The sequence below is a fragment of the Primulina tabacum genome, chromosome 3, assembly GCF_025594145.1.
Source record: "Primulina tabacum isolate GXHZ01 chromosome 3, ASM2559414v2, whole genome shotgun sequence".
NCBI lineage: Eukaryota > Viridiplantae > Streptophyta > Magnoliopsida > Lamiales > Gesneriaceae > Primulina > Primulina tabacum.
The window spans coordinates 16,511,042-16,525,032 of NC_134552.1; the positions used below are offsets into that span (position 1 = coordinate 16,511,042).

At 33.8% G+C, this 13,991-nt stretch overlaps 3 protein-coding genes across 3 annotated transcripts; 1 reads left to right on the forward strand and 2 right to left on the reverse strand.

Moving 5' to 3' along the window:
• The first annotated feature begins 1,440 nt into the window (after positions 1-1,440).
• Positions 1,441-5,674, forward strand: LOC142540835 (phosphoenolpyruvate/phosphate translocator 1, chloroplastic-like). The gene is made up of 9 exons (XM_075647252.1): positions 1,441-2,006; positions 2,892-3,014; positions 3,118-3,270; positions 3,693-3,778; positions 3,887-3,971; positions 4,095-4,214; positions 4,370-4,438; positions 5,199-5,328; positions 5,417-5,674. Exons 1-9 carry the CDS (start codon positions 1,647-1,649, stop codon positions 5,491-5,493), a joined length of 1,203 nt encoding a protein of 400 aa, XP_075503367.1. The 5' UTR covers positions 1,441-1,646; the 3' UTR covers positions 5,494-5,674.
• A 267-nt stretch (positions 5,675-5,941) lies between these two features.
• LOC142538516 (transcription factor MYB98-like) lies at positions 5,942-7,840 on the reverse strand (the record flags this gene model as incomplete). The annotated part of the gene is given in 4 exon segments (XM_075643829.1): positions 5,942-6,782; positions 7,285-7,411; positions 7,517-7,603; positions 7,605-7,840. Coding segments are annotated over 4 exon segments (783 nt in total), but the record flags the coding sequence as incomplete, so codon positions are not given.
• Positions 7,841-9,870: 2,030 nt separating this feature from the next.
• LOC142540836 (GDSL esterase/lipase At5g62930) lies at positions 9,871-13,991 on the reverse strand. The gene is made up of 6 exons (XM_075647253.1): positions 13,801-13,991; positions 13,631-13,708; positions 11,963-12,103; positions 11,318-11,394; positions 10,641-10,805; positions 9,871-10,186 (listed from the first exon to the last, which is right to left on the reverse strand). The coding sequence occupies exons 1-6, from the start codon at positions 13,897-13,899 to the stop codon at positions 10,012-10,014; spliced, it is 735 nt and encodes a 244-aa protein (XP_075503368.1). The 5' UTR covers positions 13,900-13,991; the 3' UTR covers positions 9,871-10,011.

Below are 13,991 nucleotides of genomic sequence, written 5' to 3' on the forward strand. Positions count from 1 at the left end.
AATTCCTATTAATTGCAAGTAGTACAATTGTTGAGGGAGTGATTGTTGGGTGCAATAATTGTTTTTGATGGGTAAAGTAATAAAACGTGGTGCTTGAGCTGTGTACGATTTAAAAGATTTGATTTGTGTCGTTATCACCAGCTATAACTTTTGATAAAGTGACAAACATTATGTCATATACGGTTCAATCTTAGATGTTTGGTCTCTTTCTCGATTTGGCCCCAAATGTTTCGGAGTTCCCGATTTAGTTTTAAATATTTACAAATTTTGTTCGAGTTAGTCATTTAATCAATTTAATAATTAAAACTAACGATATACATAACATGTGTGAGTCTCGTCCCAAAAATCTCAAAACGACTCCACTTATTTTTTCATACTCCACTTGCTATTTTATATCCTCTGCTTGACAATCTTTGATGCATGCTTGCAGTTCTCTTTCTATAATTCTAACACAAAATCATTCAAATTCATAATTTTGTTGGATATATTAAGATTTTGTGTTGAACTACATGCAAGTTGCACATGATCATTTGGTTAATTTATTGCTGAAATAAAGAAGGCTTATGATATCATGGAATCAAAAATTATATTCTACCTGAAAAAATGGAGAATTTTAATTAACAATAGCTACCGCAAACCTTTGTTTAAGTCACTCCTTAATTTTTTCATAAAAAAAGAAATTATAAAACAAATCATAATCGACAAAATCGAAACCCAAGTTCTAAAAAAATCTCAATGAAAAGGTGGAAAAACATAATAAATGTACAAAAACACAAAATCCAACCAAATATCCAGAAAAATCGATTTTTTTTTTTAAAAAAAAAACCCAATTATATGATGTTCAACAAAAAATGTGAGAATTCGAGAAGAAGAAAACTGGTTATTGTGAGAGAGAGGAAACCGTAATTACTTGCTAGAGATTAGTTGTGTACATCAACGTTGATTTCATTCTCAAAGTCGAGCAAAACTTGCTAGACATTATTTGAAATTAAAGATAAAATAATAATATATAAATAATTAATCCAATAAATTAATGAAAGAATAAAAAATAATGATATAGTATTTAGTTTGATTGATAAATAATAGTTTGTTTAATTTGATTGATTAAATTTGAGATAATACGATAAATTATCATTTTGTCTTTTTAATAATTAATAAAATATGAATAATATTATTTATTAAAGATAATATTGTAATTTAAATTTAATGATTTGATTAATGTAATATACGTATTTAGTATTTGTAGAAATAATATGACCAAATAAACATGAAATTAATATAACATAACAAATATAGGTTAACTAGTTGTCTAAACAATATGGGTGGGTATCAGATTTCGAATGTATTAAAGAAAGTAATTAGATCCAATTAATTAATTGAAAACGACAACGAATGTAGTCGATTTATTAGGACAAATTCATGTCGTTCCAGGTCACGAATGAAAAGAATCTCAAAACCCCCCCTGAAATGAGAATAGAATATACTGGTGTCTGAAAAAATTGGATATTCTAGCGGTCTGCACACATCGCTAGCCTCTTCGATCGACGGAGCTTTCGGCGTACCCCACCACCACCTGCCCTCCCAACCCCCGCCATATGTACACTACTAACTCCTTCCTCCACCAAATCCTGCCTTGATCCGGAAACATGCAAGGCGGCGCGATTTCCTTCTCCCCCGCCAGTTCTCTCTCCAATGATCCCCGCAACAATGGATTCAATCCCATGCATCTCGCTCTGTACTCTGAACGCCGCCGTCTCAGGAGCGTATCCGCATCTCTGTTTTCGTCTGGTCCTTCGGCGCCTATCTCCTGCTCTCTGAGTCGAAGTGGGTGGGTTTCCAGTCAGAATCCAGTGACTCGATCAGACGTTGTTCCGGTTCGGGCTACTGCGGAAAGTAGGGAAGCAGCTGAAATCCCGAAATCAAAGAGCGCTGATATTTTGGTGCTCGGGATTTTGTTCGGATTTTGGTACTTGTTTAACATCTACTTCAACATCTACAACAAGCAGGTAGTTAGTTGCTTACATCTCCTTTTCAGTTTCTTTAGATCGGGTGGCGTTATGCAATTTGTAGGTCGCCGAACTAACTGTCTGCGATATATTTTTTGGAATTTTCTTTGTGGGATGCCTTTTTCTAATATCCGGAGGGATTTTGTTATTAAAATTATGATTTAGTGGTTGTATGCTTTAAATTTCTGTTTTGTGTTGAAAAAGTTGCAAGATTTTAGTTTTCTCATCGTACATCCACTCGCTGTTTTGATCCATGATGTTGTTGAAGTATCGGAAGCATGTCGATAGCACTTTTGAAACTATTAGCTGAATATCTGATGAAAAAGGGTATATTGCTACCGAATATTTTCTGTAAAATGTGTTCTGCAAACATTTTATCCATGTCTATTCTTTCTTGAATAATCATGCTTAAAGTTTTCTAAAGTAGAGTTTGAGAGTGCCGAACGAATCCTATCAAATGAAAGAAAAGGCACTAGAACATGAAATTCCGTTTCATCTTCTCGCTGGACTGAAAACGTAAGAGACAAAATAACTAACTCACGCTTCTTTTCCCTTTCATATTAAATATCAGCTGCTCTTTTTGGAATTGAAGTTCTTGTTGCTGTTTTCCCGTTGCATTGTTATGTATCAGCTGCTTTACTTGGGACTGAAGTTTCTTATTGTTTCAAATTTTGATTTTGATGTGCCACTCATGAGAAGATACACAGATGAAAGCGAATTTGGAAAAAACTATCATCAGATTATCTTGTGGCATGGAATTTGTGCGGAATCATCATTGTTTTCTTAATAATTGCATGTTTAAATCGCCAGTTTTACCTTATCCACCGTGCAATACGTGATAATCATTAAGCATTGATATATTATGATGAAGCTTGTTTATATCAGGTTCTCAAAGTTTATCCTTACCCAGTGACGGTTTCTCTATTTCAATTTGCTGTTGGGACTGTAATTGTCATTTTGATGTGGACCTTGAATATTTACAAGCGGCCTAAAATCAGTGGTGCTCAGGTATTTAAATGAACCGTTCAAGAATACATGTTCTGCGTTTTCCTCATTAAGTACAGTGATAGCAGAGATGGAATATAATATTGTATCCACCAATCAATTGCAGCTTGCTGCCATTCTTCCTCTCGCAGTGGCGCATACGCTGGGAAATGTCTTCACTAACATGAGTCTTGGAAAAGTAGCTGTCTCATTCACTCACACAATTAAAGCTATGGAGCCATTCTTCTCAGTTATTCTCTCTGCAATGTTTCTGGGGGAGGTACAGGACTCAGTTATTGTTAAATTATTTTTATTTATTTTGGTGGTTACAAGCTTTTTATATGGTGATTCAAAAGTTTGCAACGTTATGACATGTAAAGCAGTTGTCTGTTTAAGCAAGCATCAATCATCCCGCTTCTACATGTCTTAAAAATAATCTGTACTTTACACTTGATACTTAATACTGCATTGTTAAGAAGACATTTTTTGTTCACTTGCAGCACATTTTTTGTGATTCATTAAATAGCTTGGTAACCTGGCAGAAGAGAAAAATAACTTTTCTCCCAACTTTTCTCCTCGTAACCTGTCTTCTACTTGCTAAGTATACATGTTAATCCATTGACTGAAAACTCAAATCTTTTCGAATACAAGAATGATTGCAATTTAACTGAATGTTTCCTTAATTGGCACCGCTTTTTACAGTTTCCTACAGTATGGGTAGTTTTCTCACTTATACCAGTTGTTGGTGGAGTTGGTTTGGCATCAATGACTGAGGTCTCTTTTAACTGGTAAAGAACCATGACTCAATGCTGTCAATCAATTGTTTTCATGAATCAGTCTGGTATCAAAATTTTATCAGGATCATCTTGTGAGTTTTTGCCATGTTTGCTTTGAAGGGCTGGCTTTTGGAGTGCAATGGCCTCAAACTTGACAAACCAGTCTCGCAATGTTCTTAGCAAAAAGTTTATGGTTAAGAAAGAGGTATATTTGGAAATCAAATAATACTTTGTGTACATGATAGTTAGACAGTAGAAGAAATAATTAGCTTATTCTACTTATAAATTTTGTGAAATGGTGCTTTAGCTTCAATTTCTCTTTATACAGGAATCCTTGGACAACATTTCTCTTTTTGCAGTCATTACTATTATGTCATTCTTTTTGATGGTGCTTCCTACTATCTTCACGGAAGGAATCAAGTTTATGCCTTCTTACATTCAGGCATCTGTAAGTGAATTTAGTAAGAAGTAAAAGCTTTTTAACATATTTTATTCTGCCTCTTTTTCTAAAAGAGCATTTTTCTTCTTTTGGTTTAAAGCTTTGTATGACTTTAATAGTTTCTATTGGAGATTTCTTTTTTACTTTATTTTGTTTGTCAACAGGGGTTGGATGTCAAAGAAATATGCATTAGGTCGATTCTGGCAGCTCTGTGCTTCCATGCATATCAGCAGGTCAGCACTGGAGAGTTTTCTTTCATTGTGTAAACCCGTTGCTTAGTTACATGTGGACAATTTGCTTAGCAGGGTACCCTTCCAAATTAAGCACTCACTAAAATTTTCAGGCACGTGAGAGCAGAGTTGCATTCTAGTAATATTCAAACCAGCATTTATTTTCTTTAATAAACTCGCTTCACATAAAAAATTGCAACTTTGAATTGAAGGAACCATAAAAATTTTGGTAACGGATATTAAGAACAAATATGCTCTTTATTTAATTAAGAAATTATAGTCATAGTTCAAAGTGTTGACAAGTTCAGCCTGAGAGTTGTGCATCAAAAAATGTTTCTACTGAAGATATGGAACACAAACTAAACGTGCAGTTAAGTTCTTTGCTTGTCCAATGATTTTTTTCTTCTTCGTGATGGACCATACAATATTTTTTTCATCACAATTACGACTGTGTGCATGGATCATTCTGTTTTTTTATGAGCTGAAAATAATAGAATAAAGTATGCTAATTAGTTTGAATGGATTGATTTGCATGCTAGAATATGGGGCGAGTTACCATCTTTTGTTAACAGTCAAAGTAATATTTTCAAAATTCACATGGTGGATAAACACATTATCTTGAAAAGATGTCATAATTCTGCATGTTTTTCATTTCTAGAGCTTAAGATCTCCTTTACTCCTAATTTATGATATTATTATACTAAATTTAAAGATAAACGATTGGTTGATACGAGGAAAATGCTGATAATATCTGGTTGTGCAGGTTTCTTACATGATATTGCAACGTGTATCTCCAGTAACCCACTCTGTGGGGAACTGTGTCAAGCGTGTGGTGGTGATTGTGAGCTCTGTTCTCGTCTTCCACACAGCTGTTTCACCTCTTAATTCCATCGGTACAGCTTGATTTTTCATAATTCTTTGTAATCGTAGAAGATGATGAATCCAAAATAAATCTCAACCCTTCATATTTTTTGGGTGCAGGTACCGGAATAGCACTTGCTGGAGTGTTCCTATACTCAAGAGTGAAGGGAATTAAGCCAAAGGCAAAAACTGCCTAAAGGCCTCATGTTACCAAATTTTGATGTCCTGGTAATGTTGGGGGTTTAGATTTAGATGCAATTTGTGTGATCTCTTACTCGTGTGTTAGTACATTGCATTTTTCTCTATTCGGTTTATGTTTTTTCCCCATTTATGTGTCTGACTTGATTCTTTACTGGAAATCCATAATGATAGTTGTGATTGTTTTTTTTTTTTTTTAATGATAGTTGTGATTGTTGATATAAATTAAATTCCTAGACAATAATGGTCGAAAAAGTTCGCTACTTCTTACCCACGTCCGAAAATATATTTGCATACAAATGATTTTCAGATTATTGATACTGTTGAATCCTGCAAGATTTTTTCTTCAGATTCCAGGTGAGTTTCGTAAGTTGATGGTAATAAGATTCGGCGACAATCTGAACTCTTTGGTATGAAGGTCAGGCTCGACTCCCTTCTATCATGTACTTTTTCTAACCTGGTTTGAGTCTGTCTTCAACTCCCATGGTGATTTTATATTCATAAGGAAATAAAACCCATATAAATACGTGCAAAAACCGAGGTGCGCCAAAGGATTCGCTAATTCAAATTTTGGAAATAAGAAAAACGAACGTAGTCCCATTAAAACCAAGTTCTATAATCTAACTTGGTCAATTCATTTTCAGGTTCTCAAATGTTATACGCTGAATTATTGTGGATTCTCGCAAGATTTTTTTTCCTTGGAAATTTTGGCTTTCAAGAGATAAAATCCATCAACTCTATATCCTTGTCAAAAAAACCTACCTCCTCCTTCACTCCACTATGCAGATCAAATGGCTACTCCACCTCAAAACACAGATCATCATCAATTTCTGAGAGATAACTGCTCGCTATATCACCGATAAACGATTCTATATGTCTGTCGTCGATTAAGTCATGATCATCATCAAAACCGAACTCTGGGATCTCGTCAAAATCATTTCCGCGCACCATCTGATCAACTGGGCATAACTCTGTTTCCAACTTCCGTGATGAAGAAACATTCAGGCCTTCCCTTATGATCAGTTTGTGCAGTGTTTCTTGATCTGCTACTACTCCCTTTCACGAAATTAAGGCTTTTGATGTAGTTTTGGAGGAGGGAACTTGGTTTTGGCCATTTTGTTCTGCATTTTCGTCTCGAAAACTGTCTTCTTTTAGTTGCATTCCAATGATTCTTGATCGAATTCTCAGTCCTCCCGGGTAGTTTTTTGGTGATTTCTGCCCATTTTTTACCTATTTCTGCATGGGCCTCAATTAAAATTCTGTCTTCCTCCTCTGTCCATATGTCCTTCTGGATGTAAGCAATCGCAAAAATATATTAATTATTCTATTAATGTATAATTTGATTTTATATTTAGAACGATAATACAAATCCATTTCTTTACGTAAAATCTTGAAAAAAAGCTATGTACACCACAGATACATAGAGACTGCATACCTTTGCCTAAAGACCACACGAGCAAAATTTACGAGATAATCTCAATATTATGAATCCTAATCACTTATTAAGAAATTGGGTAGCCAATCTTGATTCTCTGAAATACATAAAAAGAAAAAGGATAACTACATGAATATTATTCTTATTTTTTTCATTAAAAGAGAAACGACTGTTTTAATTTATACATTGATGATATGATATGATCTTTCTTTCGTTTCAAATGATATGGAGCCGAAAACTATGGAATGTAGAATTGAATTTTTTGAATTAGATTATATATCAGAGCCTGATTAATATAGAATATTTTTTTAAAAAAATAGTAATTTTAAAAGAATGAGGAATAATTGATTCCAACTTTGATATCAGGCCTCAAGTGGTTATGCCACCTCTCTCTGCATTGCTTCCCTATTCTCCCCTTCAGCATTTGCGCTATTTGTGACCATTTCCTAACTCCATATTTCTCCACCAATTGGATCAAAAGTCTGCACAATTACATAACAAATAATTCAGACCTTAAAAAAGAATTATACAGTATATATCATGTTTCTGTAAGTTTCTGGGATCGATTTTGTTTATTCGTTTCTTACTCGTCTTCTTCAATGGTCCATTGCCCCTTGGCTGATTTAGTTTTTAGTCGATGTTGGTTCACTCTCATTGATGTCACTATCCCGAATTCGCACTTTTTTGCTTCTTTTAATAGAATCGTTTTTGTCACTTACAGTACTTGCATTGCCAGTGGAAATACGTGAATTCTGATCATCATGAAAAACAAAGGACAATGGCTTATGATCTTGACAGATTATGGATGTTTCGACCTCCATTGGTGTATACTTCTTATTCAAAAAATTCAGGAACAATCCGCCATTTTTGAAATTTTGTATGGTCGCTGCACCAGTACTAGTTCTACAGTTTCGAAATCAGAAGAAGAATAGTGGACAAAGGGATCAAAATGATCGAAACCATCATCCATGCAGATCCTAATATCCGGTTCAAACGGTGACAAATTCACGGAAAAATGATCGAGATGGTTGAAATCTTGGAGGTAACTCCTTGATGCTGAGGACAGGAAATTCTCCATGCAAAAATCTTGGCCTGACATTTCAAGTTTCAAGTCAATAATATTGTTCGATGAACAAATTGGTAAAGGGGCATCATGGTCATTTCCACACGTTGATACGGACTCCATTGACGAGCACTTGAAGGGATGAAGAAGAATGCCAAATCTTTGTCGGAATTTCATCGAATTTATGTATTTATTTAGGAATAAAAGTGGCATTTAATGTTGTCATAAATTCATCTTGACCATTGATTTGTTGCTTGATCTGACGGTGGGGTTGACTTTAGTCAAAGAAATTTATATATTTTGATTTACTTAAACATATTGCTCACCTATCGATCGACACAAAAATGAGTACGGTTGATGATATATATATATATATATATATATATATATATATATATATATATATATATATATATATAATGGCTTGTCAAGTGAGAACACTTTCAAAATGAAATTCAAAGATAAAAGGGCAAAAACTTGTGTGAGACGGTCACACAGATCGTATTTTGTGAGACGGATCTCTTATATGGGTTATTCATGAAAAAGTATTACTTTTTATGCTAAAAGTATTATTTTTTATTGTGAATATCGACAGGGTTGACCCGTCTCATAGATAAAATTCGTGAGACCGTCTCACAAGAGACCTACTCAAGATAAAGATATAGTAGAATTTTAAATTGACCATTAAATATAATTATCAAAATTGCATTAAAACAACAATGTTGAAGTTTAATAATCGTCTACTACAATTTTTAATATTATATATGTAATTTTTCTAAAAAAATAGTTTTATTCTTTTAATTTTGTGAATAATATCTTCTTAATCAAAATAATTTGTAAGGAAATTTTTCATTAAGAAAATGTTCTTTAAAACTTATAATTAAATCAATTAATTAGTGGTATAAATACAAGGTCTTTCTAGTTTTTGTGTACCTAATAACTTTATTATTTAACTCCTCTTATACGTATAATTCTTTTTCAATAAAAAAAATTATTCGAAGGGGAAAATCGCCTAAATGTACGATGGGACAATATTCTTGAAACATGTAAATTATAAGTTAAAAATTAGATACTAAAAATTGTTGAATTTTGAATGTGGTGATTAGTGATTCCCCCCAGCATTAATTAGAAGCAAAGAAATGCTGACAAATTAAAGGTGGTAACCGTAGAAATTTTGCTTACTAATGACATTAAATTCAGAATTACTTAATTGGTATTCAAAGTGTATTAATTCCAAAATTGGTTTAAGATTTATTAATTTTGTCATTTATCTCATAAATATTACCATCATTTTTGCAGGATTGTTATATGCTACACTTAGAAATATTTTTCTCCATATTATATAGTCAAATTTTAGCTATTTGATTATCAATAAACAATATATATGTCAAATTCCATAAAAATATAAAAAAAAAACTCACAAGATCTGATGATATTGAAATAAGAAAAAAAACACTTATAAAATTTTTACACAAATAATTGTCATGGAAACCGACCCAAAAGTTGGAAATTATAGAATTTTAAAATTTCAAAATAAATTTAAAATCTAGCCCCTTTAATCAGGAAATTTCTATATAACATTTTAGTTTTTTAACTTTAGATAATCTATGTTGTATATTTGTAGAGTCAGTTGATTGGATAAGTCAATAGACTAAATACATTTTTATAAAAACTAGAAAAAAAATTTTGGACTTTTGCTTTAACTTTTATTTAAAATAAAAACAAAAAACATTTTCCAATATTATACAAATGTTAAAAACACTAGTGTTTTTTTTAAAAAAAATATTTTAAAAAAAACCGGACTTATTTAGTGTTCTTCAAGCTACAATTTCCATATCCAAACTCTACCTGAAAGTAAATTTGGAAAAAAAACAATAATAACAAAGAAAATTATAAATCAAAAATAAAAAAAGTTAATTATATACCAAATGTATAATCTCAGCATGAATACAAGACAGGACACAAGAAATCCAAGGCATATGCTGAAAAGAAGTTGGCTTTAAGGCTTTAAGAAATGAACTATATATTGCACCCCATAGCGTTGGTCAGGAAAGTTTTTTCAGGATTCTTTCCGTCAATCTCTGCATGAGGGGGGAAATCATACGACAGGGCCGAGAATCCAGCCTCGTCGAAAACTTTATTAACTTCCTGGAAAACAATAGTGTTTCCTTCAGGCGTAAGGTGTAAGCCGTCACTGTAAAAAAACAGGGGTGTTACTTCCACAATGTTTTGATCTCAGATCATCATTGTAAGTGCACCAAGCCAAGACATGAGCATCTTGGTTCAAATCGAGCACATGTAATTAAAAATCAAGTGATCGTCGAGATGCTCAAATGTTACATGATTATATTACGTTATAAATTATTTAACATATCAATTAATTCAGAAAAGATTCAAGAAACATCAAGTAACAGTTGAGCCAATTCAAGCTATTCAAAAAGTTTCAAGCCTTTTGAGATCAATTGCCCAAATATTCCCGGGACTGGAGTTCGAATATAACAAATTCAAGTCCTCGAATAATTAGGCAGGTAGTCGCGCTGGAGTCCAGCACTACAAGAGCTCAACTTAAGGAGTAACGTTTGGGCTCGATTTTACTAGTATGTGTCCTAATATCAGACTCATGTTATACAGGACTTAGATGAACAAACCTTAAGAATTTTTCCTGCCAACCCTCGGTTTCCTGCATCTTGGACCATAAATTAATCGAAGGGGTACCAAGTTCTTTGGCTAAACCAACACATTGTTCAGCATATGCTCCTGTCACTTCATTCGTCCTATCAGGCATGTTTGATGCCTTGTCACCGTACAGAGACCTGCTCAAGTTATAGAACATAATAAAGAAAATGGCCATTTCCCCCTAAAATCCCGAGCAAGTCATCTGAGTTTGAGGTGTTCCAAGCACGTGGCTAATGTAGTAAATAACCGAAGAAACACAATGCAAGGACTATAGCTGTTATGATAAAGAGGAAGTTTAAGGTCCAAATCATGCCTCGAGATTCTATTTACACAATTTCATGAAACAAAACATAAAGGCGAAGTAAAATCAGACTACTTCAACAAAAACGAAGTGATCCATCCTGGGCAGCTGGGCCCAAGCCAGTGAGAAGTTAAAACTCGTTCTTGGAAATTTGATTTTAGAGGTTGGATTAATAAACAGTGAATGTTGCGTTATATGTACCATAATTCATAGATTCCACTTTCTAGCCTCTGTAACAAACATCAAGAAAAATAATCCGCTCAAGGGATTACCTGCAAATCTTACCATTCACAATTTTCACGCAGCTGAAAAGGACTGTGGGAAGATGCTAAATAAAATATTTGATACCTTGCAAACTCTCTACGCCCTTCTATATAAATGGGAGGTGGAGATACGAGCACAACAAGTGTCCTGGGAGACCAAATCTGCAGTTATCATTAAAACCGAATCGTGATGCTACGGCTGATATAGTATGTGTTTGGACAACTAAAACTTATAGCTTGAATTCTTTTATCATCAATCTTTAATTATGTACACCAGGTTAAAAGCATATAATGTCAATTTCTGCATGATCGGTTATCCCTGTAAACAGTTTACTATACAAATTAAAGATAACCAAGGATTTAGCTTTTCTCTGAATAACCAGAATAGACAACATATTTTACAGAGAAAAATATTAATCAGTTTCAAGAAAATTATTGAAATAAATGATGAAAGAAATGTGAAGTGTCAAAAAAAATTTACTTTGCTAATTAAGCAAGGGAAAAGTTATACAAGACAAGTCCTTTCAATTGAATAAAACTTATTCAAAGATATTTCTCAACAATGATAATTATCTTAAAAAATATTTGGAGAAACTTGTGCTCCCTTTGGATGAATGATAGGACATCTATGGTATTATTTTGCTCACAATCACCTGCAAAGGTTCCAATTAGGATGTTCTCTCTACATAAGTAAAGAATATTGAGCAAAGATTAAAGTGGAGAATAAAACCTTAATATGTTGAACCATTTTTCTAAGATTTTCCTTGTACTCTTCCATGGGCACATGCTGCTTTTCACCAGTGCCTCCTAATAGGGCAGCATCATTAGCCCCGAAAAATATGGTAACAGCCATAGGAGGTGTTGCAGATCCCTGCATAAGATGTTAAAGCATCAGAAAAATTCATTAAAAATTAGAAGATAAAAAAAACGGGTCCCCTACTGAGTTTTAGCGTATCAACAGCATCACACATTTGACGTGATCATGAGGGAATCGACGAAGTTACTTATTTCCTCTGGGGTGTCTCATAATCTAATCTTTGTTAATATGATAAACACATTAATACACATACATTTTGCAGTAGAACTGAGCAAACAAAAATGGAAAAGTCCAATTCAATGGACCAGCACCAGTTGCAGATATAGCCTACAGGCAAGGTTCTCAATGAAAACTCTCAAAAACTAAAGCGCACAAGATCACACTCCTTGTTTCCCAGATGAATCAGTTGAAGACAGTTGAGATAAGTTAATAGTTTGTTATTGCATTTTGCTTCTTTATGGTAGCGTTAACAGAGTGTGATATGAAAGTAATATCATAATGGAAGGCCTACTTAAGCAAAAGTATAAAATTAGTTAACTACTAATCATCAAAACAGTTTTCTTCTAATCACTAGAAATTAAATACTATGTTAGTTTATGAACTCAAGAAACGTACAATCCCAAAAGACTTGCCTAATGGGTGGTATTACCTCATGAGTTCATAAGCTATTCTTTATTAGTTTTCATACTCAATGTGAGACATTTGTAACGTCGCCAACCTCTTGAGAAGCCAACATCCACGGCGCTCATTCTAGACGGCATTCAATCACCTTTGAGAAGCTGGATTAAAGTGCATGTTACATGCACTGAATACTAAAAGGTATGGAACACATCTTGAATTTATAGCCTAACATAATAAGAAAGCCAGTGACTGATAACCTAATTTGACCATAATTTAAGTATTCCCTCTATCATGTCCTCGCAAATGGAACTCCTCATAGAAGGAAATCTTACCTTGGACAATGCCGTCCTAATGATTTTGAATGTCCGGATATAACTTATAAGTACTAAAAACGAATTCAAAACACAAAAAATAGTTCAGCAAATGGGCCTAGTTTGGATGGCTTCAATTCACCTATCAGAATTCAGTGTATTGCTGACAATGTCTCAATAGTTTTGCCATGTCGAAATCAATAAAATCGAGAAGATCAGGATAGAAGTTCAAGAGGAAAGTAGAAATCAAAAGGATAGTCGTCAGGAGGGTAACGCTCAAATTTACAAGTGCGCATCTGATCATGAAATCGATGTGAGATTAAATAAAATAATTTCTTGTTCGAGAGTCATCTTAATCTTTGCACATTCCAATGCATTCTATAATGGGCCAACGAGAAAGTGCAATCAATCCACATCAACTTGTTACTTATAGGATCCCGCAAATTGTACTAAAAGAAAAGGTACAATCAAACTCTATTGGAGAAAAACACTTGAACCAAATTCCATCGAACGGAACAAATCACAATATAAACAACGGTAAGAAACAAATGCCAGCCAAGAACACCCATCAAACAAAAACTGGCATCAACACAAGCAAGAAAAACAAACACGAGATGAACATTAGTTAAACGTCAAGAATGTCGATTACCAAAGGGAAAAGGTGATGCAACAAGAACAGAGCCCACCTAGTGTTATATCCACCATACCCACGAAGAATTACATCAACCTGCAAATAGATTTGTTTGCATACCCAAATAAAAATATACACAAATAGATCGCCCAAATGAAAATCTTTGAAGATTCAGAGAAAGAAATCACCTTTCTTGAATAAATGTTAGCAAGAGCTGCACCCCAACCCCCTGATTCAAAAGATCGCTGTGTCAGCGAGTCTCCGAACAACACTACCTGTGGCCTCATTCTGTTTGCCTCCGCCAATAGTCAGTGCGCTCTCTTCCGTTGCCAACAACATAAAAAAAAATATTATTTTGCACACTCACGTCAAAATGGGT

Bases quoted from the DNA above. Each gene is read 5' to 3' on its own strand.
- LOC142540835 (XM_075647252.1), top strand. From the start codon at position 1,647: ATGCAAGGCGGCGCGATTTCCTTCTCCCCCGCCAGTTCTCTCTCCAAT. The intron at 4,215-4,369 runs GTAAGTGAATTT...GTTTGTCAACAG, and splicing joins CTTCTTACATTCAGGCATCT to GGGTTGGATGTCAAAGAAAT. The intron at 4,439-5,198 runs GTCAGCACTGGA...CTGGTTGTGCAG, and splicing joins GCTTCCATGCATATCAGCAG to GTTTCTTACATGATATTGCA.
- LOC142540836 (XM_075647253.1), bottom strand. From the start codon at position 13,899: ATGAGGCCACAGGTAGTGTTGTTCGGAGACTCGCTGACACAGCGATCT. The intron at 12,104-13,630 runs GTAATCGACATT...CATCTTATGCAG, and splicing joins TGCATCACCTTTTCCCTTTG to GGATCTGCAACACCTCCTAT. The intron at 10,806-11,317 runs GTATCAAATATT...TAACTTGAGCAG, and splicing joins GGGCGTAGAGAGTTTGCAAG to GTCTCTGTACGGTGACAAGG.